Source organism: Carcharhinus amblyrhynchos, chromosome 19 (genome assembly GCF_965287045.1).
Source record: "Carcharhinus amblyrhynchos chromosome 19, sCarAmb.v2.hapA, whole genome shotgun sequence".
In the NCBI taxonomy this organism is placed as follows: domain Eukaryota; kingdom Metazoa; phylum Chordata; class Chondrichthyes; order Carcharhiniformes; family Carcharhinidae; genus Carcharhinus; species Carcharhinus amblyrhynchos.
Genome location: NC_137342.1, coordinates 36,439,058 through 36,457,096, shown reverse-complemented (window position 1 = coordinate 36,457,096; position 18,039 = coordinate 36,439,058). Strand labels below are relative to the sequence as shown.

Genomic DNA, 18,039 nt, shown 5'->3' with positions numbered 1-18,039 from the left:
CTGTGAATGTAGCTGCGATACAGTCAGATTGAGTGACCCCCTTGACCATCCACTGCCTGAACTTGTCAATAGCTAACTTGACCAGGTGACCAAAAATTAGGAATGCAGGGCTGAAGCACAGCCAAAGTTGAGGAGCAGCCACTTCGAATAGTTAAAAAGGAGCTGCAACATCGGGCAATCTACATAAATATGGAACACAGGCTCACCTTGGCTGCAGACAAGGCATGTGGCCAGGGAATCTGAACTATTGTAATCTATGATGGCATGGCACTGCTGCGTGCAACAATCTACACACCAGGTACCTGATGGAAAAAGGGAGGACTCCACATAGCTCTCCACTAAGAAATCCCACAACACTAGTTTAAAGTCCAAACAGGTTTATTTGTAGCAAAAGCCACAAGCTTTCGGGGCAGCCTGTCCCTTCGTCAGGTGGCTGGGAGTTCTGGTCCCAGCCACCTGATGAAGGTACAGGCTGTTCCAAAAGCTTGCAGCTTTTACTACAAATAAACCTGTTTGGACTTTAAACTGGTGTTGTGGGATTTCTTTGTGTTTTACCTCAGTCCAACGCCGGCATCTCCACATCATGACCTCTCCACTGCCAAGTGGTAGAACAGAGCATCAAGGCTTTCCTGAAGGCAAGAAGGTAGAAGATGTGCAGCAGCAGACCATGCAGGAAACCCCTCTGTGCCATTGGAAAGGCACAGAAGGAAATTCCAGAGTATATGTGCACTGCTCTTGTTGATGAATTCTAGAATTGGATTCAGAAGGTCACACTTCTGTGATTGAGATTGAACTGACTGCTTAGCTGGCACCTGTTTGGTTTCAGTGATCTCTGTTCACTTGGTGAGATGGTTGCCTATATAGTGGCAGTAGTGTTAATCCAGTTTCAAGTGGAAGCAAAAACACTCATGGAAGACAGCTGGTAAACTAGAGAAGGCAGTGGACTCTGAAACAGCTGAAGAACTCCAAGAGAGCCTAGCCAAGTCTTCAGTAATGCTGTCTTCCTTTGTAGGGAAGAACTACATGTACAGGACAATTTCCATCACCCCTCATTTTTCACTTATCCTTCTAAAACTCACATTTAGAATGCCATAATGGGTTACGCCTTTTAAGCTGCCCCTTGTGAAATGATGTGTTTCAGATAACCCACCACTATTACTGTGATTATGTCGAACAGTGAAGTGTTAACTTCTCTGCTTCGCTATTGCTGTAATCATGAGAATTACAAGTGAAATGCTCTCACTTTGTCATTTGAAAGGTTTTCTATTTTAAATCCAGTGTTAGAATAATTGTAGATTTTGTACTTGGAAATGTATAATCTGGGAAGAATATTTTAAGCTAGGATAGTTTCCGGTCTGTCACTGGTGTTGCGTGTAATTTGAGTTGATGGATTAAGGGCATTGGATGAGTAGTTCCTTGGGAGCATAAGGTTTATTGGCTTGTGTGTAACTAATTGATGCCATTATGCTAAACAAGGTTAGGGACAACAATCCCTTGATATATATTAAATATTTCTTTGTTAAAAGATTTACTAATTTTCCCTTTTCAATTTCTTAAAACTATATTTAGTGCATGTTAGTAAACGTGACTCTGGAAATTCTTTCCATGATTTATCCTGTTTCAACCGCTGACATTGACCAAATTTGGAGATTTATTTTTCATTTTAAGAGAATTGCGAGATTTTTCTGATGAGTGTTGACACCTTGAGCATGTTTTTTTATTTTGCTTAGCTTTGGGAACATTCTGCATAGGGCAGCAGTAAATCACTGTCTGTCTAAGTTATAATCAAGAAGTGTGCTAATTTCAGGTTATTCTGTGAATTTTCCATGTTAAAAGCATTTCCTGTCGTTTCAACTGGAGTTGTTCCAGACTTACATGCTTCGTAGTGTCATTTTTGCTGAGTGAGGCTGTTCTGCACCTGCTGTTCTTTGGAGAACGTTGAATCATTCTTTCAAAGAAAATTATTTGGCTTTCAGGGAAAAAAAAAGCTGAAAGTACTCAGCCTTTAGCATTCTGTTGTTAAACTTGTCATTCTTTAAAGTTACTTTCCTTTCGGAAGACAGATCTAGGGATTTGCTAGCCAGTAACACTGGTCAGCAAGAGTGTAATTATTTTCTGTCCAGTTTGAGTTGGTTATTCCCAATAATTCCACAGTGTAGTTCATAGATGTGATTATAATCCAATGATATTGTGTGTACCATGCCACAAATATTAGCCAAGTGGTGCTCCAGATACCAAACAGCAACTTGCATTTGTATAGAGCCTTTAAAGTTCTAAGACATCCCAAGAAGCTTTTCAGTAGTGACTCTAACTTGAAAGAAGTATATGGTGCTGTCTGTCCATTATAATGTTCAGTTTCTCTTGATTGAAAATTTGTAGGCCTCCAATTTCTATAAATGGAAAAGCAAAGTAGCAAGGATATCTTCAACTGCACAGACATACATGGTCTTCTAATAAGCAAATATTCTCAGCCATTTGCTTCCCAATAATTTATGCCGGCATTGATCTGTTTACTGGGGAAAATTGTTTTGACAGATTGAATTGGTTTTCTAGTGGAGTTTCCCTTTAAGTGCTTTTTTTAATGTTAAATATTTATTGCTACAATACTGCTACAATAAATGGCCTGTCTATTGAAGTAATTCTGTTATTGAAACCTTTTTGTTCCAGGTAATGCAAATTGTGAATGCAGATGCCATGGTGGTAAAATTAAATTCAGGTGAACAGAAGACAATCCATTTGTCCAGCATCCGTCCTCCAAGGCTCGAAGGAGAGGTCAACCAGGTAAGCAGACTGAGGAGTTGAGATGAAAGAGCTAGTTAGTGGGCTTGGAAACAATAGATAGAATTTTAAGAAGTGTAACAATCTCCTAATCTAATCAGTGGAAACATGAGGCTGCTCGTATGGATGTTGACTTGTCAGCTCGAGTATTGAATTTGAACTAAACTTGTTGTTATTGTGCTAAAAAGCTCCATACTTTGCAGGATGATGCAGCAATAATTAAGGCTTATTACACCTTTTGTGCATCTCCTCTGGCACATTTGAATGTGAAAATTGTATAATGCTAAAATTATCTCGTGTTTCCAGTGGTATGCAGAGTGCATCTTGCTTTTGTGAAGTTTTTAATGGGTTTATTGTTGCTGCAAAATACTTGGCTCTTTCTGTGTCACTAATAATATGAAACTACCAGTGTATCAATAGAGAGAAGAAATTTCCTGACTACTTTGTGTTTCAGAATAATTAATCAAAAAAAAACTAACTGCAATTGTAGCAGCCAATTGACATTTGATTGTTGGGTAATAAAATTGATGGTACCTTATGTTATAGCTTATGTGCTCCTCAAATCTTCAATTAACACAAAATATTGGTAACACCCAGGTTGGGCAGTATCGATGGTGAGGGATAGGGTTGACGTCACTATTCCAATGCATTTCCTATTTCAATCCCAGATCGACAGCATCTGCAGTTTTTTTTGGAGGGGAGTGTGCAGTGACTACACTACTATTAACAAAATTTGTGTTTTTAAAATACCTTTTGTGTTGCTTATTCCTTTGTCCTTGTTATAGTGTGTATTCATATTTAAATTACAACTGAATCCTTTTCTGCTTTGAAATGGTGTGAAGAAATTGAGAAATGACGAAATAAAAAACAAACCTCAAGAAATACAGTTGCCCAGTTAATGCCTGTTAATGTTTTGTGTGCTGTACCATCAGAACTAAAGGCTGAGAGATAAGCCAACATTTTAGTTAGGTTGGGAGAAAGGGAAGTGGGAAATTAATCATAGATAATATCCCTACAGCGAAGAAGCAGGCCATTTGGCCCATCGAGCTGTACTGAAAGCCGTACTCCCATAACCCCCAAGTATTTTCTCTGCTAATTCACCTGACACTAAGGGATAATTTAACATGGCCAAGCAACCTAATTTGCACATCTTTGGACTGTGGGAGGAAACTGGAGCACCTGGAAGAAACCCATGTAGACACTGGGAGAACATCGAACTCCCCCCACAGTCATCCAAGGCTGGAATTGAATCAGAGTCCCTGGTGTTTTAAGGCAGCAGTGCTAACCACTGTGCCACCGTGCTGCCCTTAATGGATGTGGGAGACAAATTGGTGTTAACTAATCTGCAGAGTGCTTAATAGAAGGTGGGTACACAGTCAGTAAATCATAATTTGTCTTTTTACTCTGCCAACTGTTTATTTCCAATATTTTCTATCATTTTAACTTCGAGTATCTGCATTTTTCCATTTTCAATAGTATTACATAAACTGAAGAGCTGTTGTCAATTGATCAATGTTTGTTTCACCTTTAATGAAATTTCATCTCTTCTGTTTCCTTTGGTTTCCCTGTAATTTTCTTGGCATGAGAAGTTGGCTGCTCTTGAAGTGCCTTTATTTTTATTGAAACTGTTCAGCTACCCCATCTCCATTACTTCAGTGGGATGTCAATCTTCTCCTTCTCTGCTGAAGAATCCCAGGAATTTAAATGTGGTAATGGCTGGTGGGAAGGAGTGTGATTCCTTGCACTCGCTTCATAATGGACCTTATTGCAGTCAAAGACACCAGACTTGGTGTATGAGCTTTCAGTTTGTCACATTGAATTTATCCTCAGATAATCAAGGGTGAGAATCTCTATCCACTTTATACAAAGTTTAACCAAAACCTTTAATGCTTTTCTGAAATTTGTTGCTTACCTATGCAAACACTTTGGATTGGGATCTCCAGATTTTTAATATCCTGGCACACTACTACAATGTTGGAGTCCTATCAGTTTATGCCGCCAATGATGGTTGATGTTTCTTACGATTTCATGCAGCTATTTCTGCACATTGACTTAAGTAATTGGAGAAAGTGACTAAGAGCTGTGTTTAATCTAATCCAGTTTGACCACTGATTTCCCATCATAACTTTCGGCAAACTCCAGGTTTTTCTTTTAAATAGAAATTAAGTATTGCCATTTGCTTAAATCCTGATTCTTTCTTTTAAGCTGGCATTCTTAGAATAGTTTGTTCTATCATCCCATTTTTAAAGAGGTGAAAAACTTGAAGAAACAGATCTTTAAAATTGCACTAGACTGCAGAAAATTCTCCATAACACTGGTAACATGCTTGAAACTGTGGCATGGGGCTATAGTATGCATTTCAAAAAGTTACGTACAGAGTTAGTTGCCTGAGTCTTTCCAGCCTTGATTAAATTTGAGTAAGCAGCGAAACAGACTTATCTTGAAGTGGATTCAACAGTTAGTGCAATTTGTGTCTAAAATGCTAATTGCAAGCAGTTGATTGAGTGACTGTAATGGTCTGTCTGTTTGAAATATAGTATTGTTAACTTGCTCTATCTTTATTCTTTTAAAATATGCCAGCTTCTTGTTGCCAAAAATTCATCTATTGCAAACGAAGAAAAATTGCCATATAAAAATACATTCAACAGAAGCTGTCACGCTGTCAGCTTGTTAGTTAACATTTTAAGCACTACTGCTTCATATGTCAATCTGTCTTGTTACTTCATTTGGTTTTATAGTAGTGTGTCCTGAACTTTCCATTTGATTCCCAATGGCATTTGTCTGTCTCAAATTTGTAAAACAAGCCCTGACTATTAATACATTTGCTAACATCTATTTACCTCCCAAAACTTTGAAGAATCATTATAATTAATGTCTGGTTTGTTCTGTTTAATTTTAGGCGTTTAATACAAAATTCTGAGCAATGACATTGAGGCACTAGGCTGAAAAAGTTGCTGAGCCCCGTGATGCAAGAACTGAATTAATAACAGTAGTGATGGTCATTAATCTTAGCTGCATCTGCATTGACTAGACATGTTAATTCGGGTTCTCCATACTGCTGGGTTCAGTAAATTTTCCAACCCAGTGGCTTTCATAGTGTAATTGTCAGTTGCTGGTTTAAAGGAAAAAATGTTCCAACAAATGAAACAAAACAAGAGTTTTAAAGTCAAAATTTAATTGTAACAAATTTGTATGCAAGTCTGAACGGGAAAGGTGAGGGTGTTGCAGAAATTTGTACTATTGCAGGTTCTGTGGTATGTGCCATAATGTGATCCATGCAGAAACCATCTGGTAATTATTCCTAGTTTGAGAATTGTTTGCTGTGTGTGCTGCTGCAGGAGCTGTGCTTTCCTAAAAATAGTCTCAAGTAACTTGGAACATTTGCAGTGTACTTCACACTTCTCCTTGCAGTGAAGAGTTTTTTTGCTCAGTACTGCCCTGAAATAATTACTTTTAGATCCTTCTGCTGTTGAGTTCATGCTAATCCAGTGGGTTTGGTACCCATACTTGGCTTTTAGATTAGCTAGTGTGAGAGGTCATATTAACCACTAGTGGTGCATTATGTCCAAGGAATAATACGAAAAATAAGATGTAGATTGCATCTAATTGAAAACTAACTTTGGGTCCTTCATGAATTTTTATTGAAGTTCCCAACAGGAGAAATGGTTGTAAAAAATTAACCTTGTTGCTATTCATTGCAGATGTTGTTAACATTAGTATGGGGTAATGGCTTTACAAAGTTAAAGCATTATCAGGAGATCAGAGGCGAATCATTGCAAGTTTCTTTGACCATCCTAGTCAAGGCTTCATTTATTTTTCAAATACAGTCCACCCATCTTTAGTTCAAACCAGTTTTGTTTTGTACTAAATTGTCGAATGATTCAAAAGGGCATTAGAAATAACAGCAGTCGTGTGCCAATGTTGGAGGAATGCTTGATGCGGAAATAAAAAAAAGGAACTGGCTAACTCCTGATAGCTAACTTGTATAGAATTAATTTTAAAATGGATGCTAATGAGTTTTAGAAATTGTTACAATGTCAGAGATTTAATGGACTTTCGCTTCAAAAAGAATTAACCACTGTAAACAGTTCTCAATATTGAATTACTTTTGAGGTGCAGTAAGAGTGGATCAGATTTAGAGCAATGATGCTTTTTAATTCTTTGTTCGAATGTGAGCAGTGCTTAAAAACAAGTTTTTCTCCCATCATTAGTTGTTCTGGAAAAGTGATGTTGGGCACATACTGCACTTTTTACCTTGCAATCACGTTGGATTAGGAGCAAGAAGTGAGATGTAAATAAGATGCTCAAATTATAAGGGGTTTGCTAGAGTAAATAGGAACGAGCTGTCCTCATTGGCATGAGGGCTGGTAAACAGTGAGAGGATGTAAGGTAATCAGCAAAAAATGCTAGAGGAAATTGAGAATTTCTTTTACCCTGAGTGATCGAGAATGAATTGTTTGCTGGGTGTAAACAAATCACTGGAATTTGTCAAAAGGAAATTGGATGAATATTTGAAGGGGGAACATTGCAAGATGAGGGGGAAAGAGCAGGGAAGTGAAGACACATTGGAAAGCTCTTCTTACAAGGTTTGGCACATGCATGTTGAGCTGAATGTGTGTTTTGTTACACATGATTCTGTAATGATGTTAGATTGAGAACTCCAGTGTTTTGACTGAATAGTGATACGTGCATCTTTGTTTTGTAACCTTTTGTTGATGGGGCATGAGGATTCTCAGGAATTTTCTTCTTGTATGCATTGCGCAAAGTAAGATTTCACTTGTGGACTCACAGCAGGCAGCCATGATTGAACTCCCTTATCCCCCAAACAGAGGGTATCTGAGAGGTTAATATCACAAATGTCCCCAGTTTTGCAATGTAACCACACAGTCCCCACTTAAAACCTATACATTGAAATGTAAAAGGTACATGTAGATAATTTTGCAGAATACAATACAACTAGACCAATGTTGACATGTTTCTCTCAGCACCTTCGGTGTACATTATTCATGTCTTTGTGAAGACTGAAGCAAAGTCCAGATTTAATTGCTGAGCCGTTTCTTTATTTCCTGTTATGAATTCCTCCCATTTTTGACTGTAAGGGGTTTACATTTGTTTTTGTCAATTGTTTCTCTATACATATCTATAAGAAACTTTTACAGTCAGTTTTTAGGTTCCCCACTATCTTATTTTCATACTCTATTTTTCCCTTCTTAATCAATTCCTTGGTCCTCCTTTGCTGAATTTTAAACTGCTCCCAATCCTCAGGCCCATTGCTTTTCCTTGCCAAATTGTATGCTTGCTTAAATTGATGCTTTCTCTAATTTCTCTAGTAAGCCATGGTTTGGCCACAATTCCCTTACCACTCTTACACCAAACAGGAATAAACAATTTCTGGAATTCACCTATTTGTTCTTGCCATTTCCTGTCCACTGTCTTTCCTTTTAGTACTGTTTTGCAGTCCATCACGGCCAATTCATGCCTCATGCCATATACCATCATAATTATTGAGATTCAGGACCCTGGTCTCAGAATCAACTACATCACTATCCATCTTTGACAAAGAATTCTACTATATTATGGTCACTTTTCCAAAGGTTCTTTCACAAATAGATTGCCAACTAATCCTTTCTCGCTGCACAACATTCAGTCCAAGATGGCCTGCTCCATTGTTGGTCCCTTAACGTATTGCTCCAGAAAACCATTCCATATGCACTCCAGAAATTCCTCCACTATTGTGTTGTGACTGAATGTGCAGATTAAAAGTCACCCGTAATCACACATGTTCCTTTAACACACGCGTCTCTGATTTCCCGGCATTACCACTATAGATTGGTGATCAGCATACCATCCTCAATTGTTTTTTGACCCTTATTGTTTCTTAACTCGACCCACACAGATTCCACATTATCTGTGCTATTATCTTTTCTCAGTATCATATCAATATCATCATTGATCAACAATGCAAGTCTGCCACACTTTTCTTTCCATCTGTCCTTCCTCAACACTGAATAGCCTTTAGCGTTTAGTTCCCATCTTTCTCACCTTGGAACCACGTTTCTATAATGCCAACTAAGTCATACCCCTTTACATCTATATGTGCAACTAATTCATCCATTTTGTTTTGAATGCTCTGAACATTCAAGTACAAAACCTTAATTAAGATGGGCATTTTTAACATTCCTTTTCCCTTTCCTGCTGTTTTTTACTTGGTCCTAATCTGACTCTGGCCCTTGATTTCTTGGCCTTTCTTCATAAGGACAGTATTCTTCTTAGTGTCTTTTCTTCTTGTTGTTAATTCCCCCTCCTCTGAATCTTTGCGAAAGTTCCATTGTGCCACATTAGTTTAAACCCCTTCTAACCACTCGAGCATGTACCCCCAGAAGGGCATTAGTCCCAATCCTGCCCAGGTGTAACTCATCCAGTTTTTACAGATCCCATCTCCTCCCAGATAGTATTGGATTCTTAATGCCTGTTTAGCACAAATATTATTTGACAAGAAATAATGAAATGAACAACTTTTCCCCTCGTCCGAAATACTTTCAGTTAATTTAATTGGCTCCTTTATCCATTTCATTAGCTTAACTATGCTCCCTCAGCATCTTTGACTTTTTGATCTAAACTTTGACCATCAATTCCACTTTGAGTTGGACTGTGACATTGATTTTGTCTTCAATCAAAGACCTTGACTCACTTTTTGCTCTTTTTACTTCTTTCTGATCTTCACTTCGGGCAGTAGGAGGAATTTGGATTCTGGGCGGTTTCTCCTATTTCCTCTTTCAAATAAATGATCCACGTGACATTGACGGAGTATCTCTCCAATCTTCACTAGTTACGTGCCTCGTCATTTTGCAACACCAATCACACACTTCTTATCAGCTCGGCTATTATTCACCATAACTTTTTGATCACCACTGAATTCTCAAATTTCGTGCCTCGTGTACCATGACTCATCTTCACATGTTGCTTGTCTCTTACTTTGCTATTGATGTCAGGCTTAAACAAACTAAACCTTGTGCCAGGTGCATGTTTAGCACTAACCGGTAAAGTGAACAATCTTGTTTTAGACTGTGGATTATTTTCTAAAAGAACAGAACATAGTCTTACTCATATTGAAGAGAAATATGGCAATTACTACCTGGTTTGTCACCTAGAAAATACTTATGCCATGACCTCTTCATAAACTTCCTGCAGTTCCATTTGATGCTGGATGATATGGTGATTTGGTGGTATTAATGTTTTGACTCTATTACTCAAAAACATTTCAAACTCTGCTGACATGTGGACCATGATCTGACACCAATTCTTTTGCAATCCATGAATTTGCAAAGCAATTCCTGAAAACCTCAATAGTTGTGGCACTTGTTGCTTTGGTCATAGACTCAATATTTCTCCACTTGCCTTGCACTGGTCATTAACTATGGTATATTTTCCCTTCCACTTCAAATAAAAATCAACATGTACCTATCCCCTTGGTTTTCTTGTGTTTCACAATGTTCTTTCTAATCTAGCCAGTCCTTTACTACCTCTAACTGTACATATGACACACATATGACACTAGTCCTGCAAAATGTTACACATTGCTCTGTTTAAAGTCATTAAAGTTTATTTATTATTGTCACAGATTGGCTTACGTTGACACTGAGATGAACATAGTGTGAAAAATCCCTTAGTTGCGACACTATGGCATCTGTTGCGGTACACTGAGGGAGAATTTTGCATGGCCAGTCCACTTACCCAGCATGTCTTTTGGACTGTGGGAGAACATGAGAGCATCTGGAGAGAACCCATGCAGACCAGGGAGAACGTGCAGACTCTGCGCCGACAATGACCCAAGCCGAGAATTGAACCTGTGAGCGCTGTGAGGCAGCAGCACTAATCACTGCACCATCGCTTTGAACTTCAGTCATGTAGTTTAATCATTTTCTCCTTGCTTAAAGACTACTTAGTGCTCTTTTAGCACTTCCTCAATGTCAGACATACTCTTAGTGATTGTCAATAATTTAGCCCATTTTAACCTTATAAGCTAACTTCTTACCATTATCATTAGTACCACTGGCAAATAATAGGCTGAATCATCGTTTTCCATTCTTAAAACTAACTTGACCTAATCACCACTGAAAAACTCTTATTGGAATAGTTAGCCAATCTTAGTTTTATGTAAGAGAATGTAACTTGGGGATGACTTGTACTCTGCTTCTACAATAACAGTTGCTACTTCAACTGTACCAACAATTTAAGTAAGTCTTGAATCTCTGACTTATTCCTGTGATCTGGAGCTTCTACCCCTGCATTCCATTTGGAAATGGCTGACTTTCCCACAAGAGTAGTACTTTGATGGAAATGGCATTTAAATAGTTGGCGGCTACCATGGCAACAGTAACATCTAAATTTCTGACCGAGTCTGAACTTGGCTGCTGTAGTCTGGATCTTGCTATAGGCTGAGGTATTGAAACAACAACACAATTTGCAAATATCTCTTTCTGCCATTTTCATGGCAAGGCCCCCCTGCCCTGTCAGCTTATTGTTTTTGCTCAAAAGCTTGGTCTAGATTTTGTTCCTGAGGCCTCCTGCAAACCAGTCACCAAGGTTGAATTCTAACTTTGTGCTATGCTCATAGTAATGATCTGCAACAGTCTCACTTGATGGAACATAACTCAATGCAATTTCATTTAGTTGTGCCGTAACATGAATCTAGATTTTTATTACTTTTAGTATAGTCAAATTTGGGTCTCTTGGATGGCATTGGTTAAAAGCTACATCAGAATCACCTGGCACCGTCGTGATGAGAAAAACGTTTATTCCTCAACTCCTATTTTGTTCACTTTCAGCTAAATGTGTAACCTTCATTTATAATTATACCAGTCCTCCTTGTTTAGGGTTGAATTTCCCCCATTGTCCGTGAAAAACCTTCAGCGCCATTTTTTTCAATTATCTACTGTGCCGACTCGTTGTGTACCTGAATATGTTGTCTACAGAACAATATTGTTAACTTCCTCAAAATCAACTTTAGGAGTTTAAAAGTGTCACAATGTTCTTCAGTCCTTAATTTTTCAAATGAAATGTAAAAGAAAATTCCATCCCAGCTTTGTCACCATCTTCCTGTTGTGTGTTGCACTGAGTAAGACTCACATGGACTAGCAGCAGGCAGTCATTAATGAACAACTTTACACAGTCCCAGTAATAGGGACAGCAGAGAGGACAATATAACAAAATTCTTAGACCTTGCAGCATACAGCACCCCTCACTTAATCTTTGCTCACCTAAAGCACTGCATGGTCATTTGTAAATAATTGTTTTAGAAATGTGGATTTTTGCTACATGTTCCTGCTAGTTGAGCTAATTGCCTTTTCTTCCATTCATAATATAGTACCTCTAGAGAAGATCCTTTAGACTGAGCAGCTAGCAGTCTTGAGTATTAATTCAGTTCCCTTTTGACAGATTCTATTGAATCTGCTTTCACCAGCAGGCAATTCACTCCAGGTTATAACTTGCGTTTTTTTTAAAAAAGTCTCAATTTCTCCCTGGCCTTTTTTCTAATTAGCTTAAATCTGTATACTTTGGGTACTAAACCTCCTGCTAGTGGAAACAGTTTGTCTCAATTTACTCTATCAAAACACCACAATTTTGATGTGGAATTATGCTTTTTCATTGAATGAAAGAGAAAGGAATGTGTTCAGGAAACAGACTGCTTTGTCTGTTTTTGAATTGGGTTTTGGAGGCTAGTCTTTAAAAACAAAGTAGCTTCCAAAAGGCACCCTTGTCCATTGGTTTAAATGCCATGTACAGCTGAATAGTCTGCAATTTAACACAGGAAGTAGGCGAAGCAGCATTTGTTTGTATTTCCTTCCAATCTTTTAATGCCATACATTGTCTCTGCCAGTAGGGCCTCATCCTGAGCTACACATCCTTTTTGAGTGGATGTAGCGGAAGGGTGACTCAGTCCAAAGATGTGCACGTTAAGTTGATTGGCTATGCTATATTGCCCCTTAGTGTCGGGGGATTAGCAGGATAAGTAAATGGACTTATGGGGATAGGGCCTGTGTGGCATTGTGGTTGGTGAAGACTCGATGTGCGCTATAGGGATTCTGTGATCTATTTAGAAGCCCTTTTGCATTCTCTGGAAAAAAAATCAGGTTTACACCAGGTTCAATGGAGTTTGGAAGGTAGTTTTATATGTAGAGCTTGCACTGAATTCAAATGAGTAAGCTTGAAATTTGTGAACGTAATGTAACCTTTTTGTACTTTAATACTGAAGCCTGCAGATGTCCTGTTCAGCACCTTTGGTGTTTATTGTGATGCCAGTTTATGGTAACAAATGGGGGAAAAAAGAGGAAGCAATTAAAATATGCATGTGAAATATGGCCTTTAGTGTCAGTTAAAGCTCTATGTTTAGACAGTTTGTAGAATTCCAATTCTTAGAAGCCTTTTGAATTCATTGAAGTGTCTCCCCAGTTAACATGTTCCAAATAGATGGATGAGTGTTTAATAGACTTCAAATAATATCAATGTTTGATGGAACAAATCTGCTGCTTACTAATCCATAATTTATAGGACAATGCTTTTGCATTCCATAATTTGCATCAGGTTTATCAGAGGAGCTGTGACTACCTTTTAACCCCTGAGTATGCAAGGTTCTGCACTTTGAGTTGGCAGCATATTCATAATGTCTCATTGCACAAGTAAAATTTAGCAATGCAAAATTCTCAATAGTATGGTGCCTCAGCCTTCCTCAGGGAGATAATGTATAAAGTAGAGCTAAAATATATTAGAAGAAGAATAGTGGTACCACTGAGAAAGTGAGGAACTTGGTACTCTAAAGAGCGGACCTGCAAGTTAATGGTCAGCCATCAAAACTGTATCCTTAATTGCTTTGGGAAGAATTGATGTATCTTCATTGCACTAAAACTTTAACCAGGAATTCACATCTGGATTATTGGGAAGGCCGCAGTGTTTAAGTTCAGTATGTGATTGTCTTGACAGGCACACACTCCATGGGTTGATTGGCAGCTCAACTGGAGAATCACTGAATACAAAGCCAGGGAATAGTTGAAGATCAAGCCTTGTTCTATATAAGGAAATCAAACAGAGTGAGAAAGCTCGCTCTGTCAGCTTCGTGCTGATCATTTGGAAAAATGATTGGCCAGAAGAGTTTTATTTAACCAGTTAACAAAGATCAAAATCCTGTCGTGTTAATGCTCAGCAGCTTGGTGATCTTATGGTAGTTTTAGATTGCCCCACCTTCTTTAAGCATAATTGCATTGGATTGGGTGAGCATTGTGATAGGTGTTCTCCTGCAGAAATCACCTGTTGGCAGGAAGAAGCTGATCTGGTGAATGATAAAACAGCATGCTGACCTACCTCATCTCCTTCTAATCGGGACTGACTCAGGAATCCATTGACTGATTCTGATATTGGAGTGCTAACAGTTTTATTCTCTGCAGTCAAGTGAACAACTTTATTTGCTTTGATAAATTTTCTGAACAGTTTAAATAGCTCCTTGGGTCTTTACAAGTTGAGAAATTGGGCTTCGGTCAGACACTGAAGTAGGGTATATAAGAAATAGAACTTGCACTTGTATACCACATTTTATAACCTCAGCGTGTCCTGAAGTGCTTCACAGTCAATGGAGTACTTTGGCAGTTACTGTTGCAATGTAATAAACAAGTCTGCAAAAATTTGTGCATCATGAGGTCCCAAGTATAGCAATGAGAGAAATGCCCGAAAAAATGTATTTTAATTTTGTTGATGGATCAATATTTGCCCCTGCTTAGGGAAAACATCTCCAGTTTTCGTTAAATAATTAATGGGATTTTTAAAATTTTCACCTGAGAGGGCAGACAGGATCTATCTCTGACAAGTGATGCAAAAGACTGCATCTTTGACAGTGCAGCACTTCTTGAATACTGCATGAGACTATCAACTGAGACTTTGTGCTCAAATCTCTGAAGTGGGGTTTGAACTCTACCTTCTTTCGAGGTAAGTGAATCATTGAAACACTGCTGACCCATAATTTTACAGATACATGTACATAAGCTGTGGTTAACAAAGTAGTTTGGCTTAGGTTGAACACAAACTGGATGAATCGCCGTGTATCTAATGCTGTTAAAAATTACTGCAGTGTCTTGTGATACTTGTAGTGAAGGCCGTTAATGTAAATAATACATTTTTGTTGCTTTTAGCATCTTGCGAAGTCACTTCAGAGCTGATAAAGCAGTGCAATTGCTACAGATTGCGTATTTACGCTACCCGAATAAGCCGGTGTTGAGTTATTTGTGCACTGGCTGAGACAAAGTGATGTTTTGCAAGCCTTTGGAACCTAACCTAATGACATTTTGCTTGGGGATTCATGTTGGCACCTCAAAGGAAGCTCAGTTTCATTTGAAGTAATTGCATAGACTTATGAGTTCAACAATTTAGTATGTTGTCTTAAAACATGTAAAATCTGCATTTTAATTGATGTGTTGATAGTGTAGCTTGATGCAGCATTCTGTTCCTCGTTTACTTCTGACCCTGAATTTTGGTTGCTTACTCATTAAAATATAAATATGCATACCTTGAGATGACTGCCATTGTCACAGGGAATGTACTGACGAGAGTTCTAAGAGCTCAATACGTTTTAGCATGCTATATCTCAGTTGAAGTAAAGAATGGATTTATGAGATATAATGGAGGTTGAACAGAGCATTAAAAGGCAGTGATCCATTTGAGGGGTTCAGATATGCCTTTGTGTAGCAGATGAAGGTAATCTGAACCTAGAGATTGGATTAGGGTCTTGTATTCACATTTAATGTGTCTCTATTGAATTTTTGCTTGTAACTTTTTAGGCCCAGGCCACCACCTCTAAGTCTGTGGCTTGTTTGGATACTTAGTAATAGGATTTGAATTTGAAATCAGCGAAGCCTGACCCAGGCAGGATTCCATTTAATGCTGCAGACTCAGTTGCTGACAAGTCACTGCTTTCTGTTTTGAAAAAGAGCATAGAGATACCAGCTTAATAGTCCGCTGGTTGTTTTGTATAAATTAACGTGTACGTAAAGGTTCCTGCAATCGGGAGCAGTCATTGAGGTACATTGGGTCATTTGCTCTTCTGCAAAATAGCAGTTGCTAACTGTAATGGTTTCAATCTTGTGGACTGTTATGTTGGTTCAGTCGTGTTGGGATTGAATGGCATGATTTTTGTGCCAGATTCAAAATTTTTAAAGAATCATATTTTATACTTTATTCTTGATGCATTTGCAGGACTTGGAAGAATCGAAGCACGTTGCGCAAACTGAGAATCGTATAGCTCTAGATAGAGGAATTGAGGATTACTGGTTGATGTGGCTAGATTTATATGCCATCATAGGCTGGTTTATTTTGTGAACACTGGTGATAGGGTGATAATAGCAGCAGATCGTGCATGTCCTCGCGGAACATGAACCGATTTGTTTCCTGAAAGTGGAAAGATGAAAGCCTAAGGAATAAGCTTATGAGTCCACAACTTGAATATAAGCAGAGACTCACTAAGTTAATTAATGAGATTGCTTGTATGCATAGAAAACCTTTTGTGAAATGTCATTTGTTGCTGTTTTAGGTAACCTCTTATCACTTGGACGCTTCATTCAGAAATTTAGGTGTTATTTTAAAGTGGCAGATTGGGCCAAAATTTTCTCGGTGTGACAATCAGTGGTGGATTGCCACTTTGTACTGACTTCCTGCACTTAAATTATGATGCATGTGTCTCTCCTAACCTTCCTGACCCTGGCTAACTGCGACTCAGGCAGTGGAGCACGTTCCTGGCTGCAATGGTGAAGTGTAAAAGAAGCGGAGTGAAGGAAGCCATGTGCCCTTTTAGGATACCAGCTGCCATAAAGAAGCCGAATTTAAAGGGAGAAGCTAAGGTTCTGCAGTAAGCAAATGGGATGTGGATGTGGAGGTGGTGTGGTGGAGGAAGGGTTGATGAGGTTGCAGAAATGGCTTGAGAGGGAGTGAGGTGGCATGCATGGCTCAGTCTGGGTCTTGAGAATAGTTAGGCTGAAGTTAGAAGCTCTTTCATTCCTTTTATCTTCCAGAGTAATTGAGTGCAAAACTGGCAGACCATATCAAATTCTTGATTTAAGCTCCCAACACAGTGCAGTTGTCCAAGGAACATTCGCCTTTATGGATAATTGACGGTGAACCCTTACCTGGCAACTTCTGAGAAAGATGCTCCAGTGCATCTTTGAGGTACCCCCCCAAATCCAATGCTGGGGAACTACGAAGCCATGGAATAATGGTTACTGAAAACCACAGTATGCTGCAGGAGGTTTTTGGCTTGCCCGTTCATTCATTACATTTTTTAAGGTCACAAGCTCTTTTGAGTCATTATGGCCTCCCTAGAAGTCATGTCCAGTTTCAGTGCCTCACCATACAGTATTTGAAATGCAAAACATATGGTCTCACCTTGAAAATGTGAAGATATTTAATTTGATTAACCTGCACTATTATATAATTGGTCAAGTATTGAGAAAACCTTAGTGAGATTAGAAGTAATTCCTATTCCTTTTTTTTCCCCCTTCCACCATTGAATGGAAGTGTGCAATCACAGCAATTAAAGTCATGACCATTACCAGTGGAATACCAACTGTGAATTACATGGAATGGTGAAAAGCCAAATGCTAACTTAGTGATTATTTAGAGAATGGCATTCATGTGGCTAACGTTGTGCGCCATATTTGCTCAAATAGTCTAAAGTCGAAGGATAGATAGCAACAGTTCAGCCATTGTGTAAAAAGCAGTCTGATCATCAGCAACAACAACTTGCATTTATATAGTATCTTTAACACAATAAAATGTTCTAATAAAATGGTTCCCTTTGAGAATAGAGACATAACTCCACTGTTGGGTACACTATAACATGTTATTTATTGACATGTACCAGCTGAATTAACCAACTTGTCATTTTGTATTGCCGTAGGATTGTAGTGAGATGTTAAAAGATAGTTTAATGTGGAGATGCCGGCATTGGACTGGTGTAGGAACAGTTAGAAGTCTCGCAACACCAGGTTAAAGTCCCAACAGGTTTATTTGGACTCTCGAGCATTTGGAGTGCTGCTCTTTCATCAGGTGAGTGACCCCAAATGAAACTGTTGCACTTCAACCTTGTGCTGTTAGATTTCTTGCAGAAGATAGTTTGCAGGTGTAGTTTGCTTGCTGGGGGTGCTGTTTATTTTTTCCTTTAATCAAAAAATTCTTGTCATTCTGGGAAGGCACTTGTGTAGAAGTCAAATAGTGTTTTGTAAG

The 18,039-nt window shown here is 38.6% G+C and overlaps 1 protein-coding gene across 1 annotated transcript in view; it reads left to right on the top strand.

The window, feature by feature from the left end:
* Positions 1-18,039, top strand: part of snd1 (staphylococcal nuclease and tudor domain containing 1) — a 907,822-nt gene that overhangs the window by 76,055 nt on the left and 813,728 nt on the right. Inside the window, exon 10 of the mRNA XM_080207582.1 lies at positions 2,668-2,781. Within this exon, the coding sequence (XP_080063708.1) occupies positions 2,668-2,781 (114 nt within the window). The remainder of the gene's footprint in view (positions 1-2,667; positions 2,782-18,039) is intronic.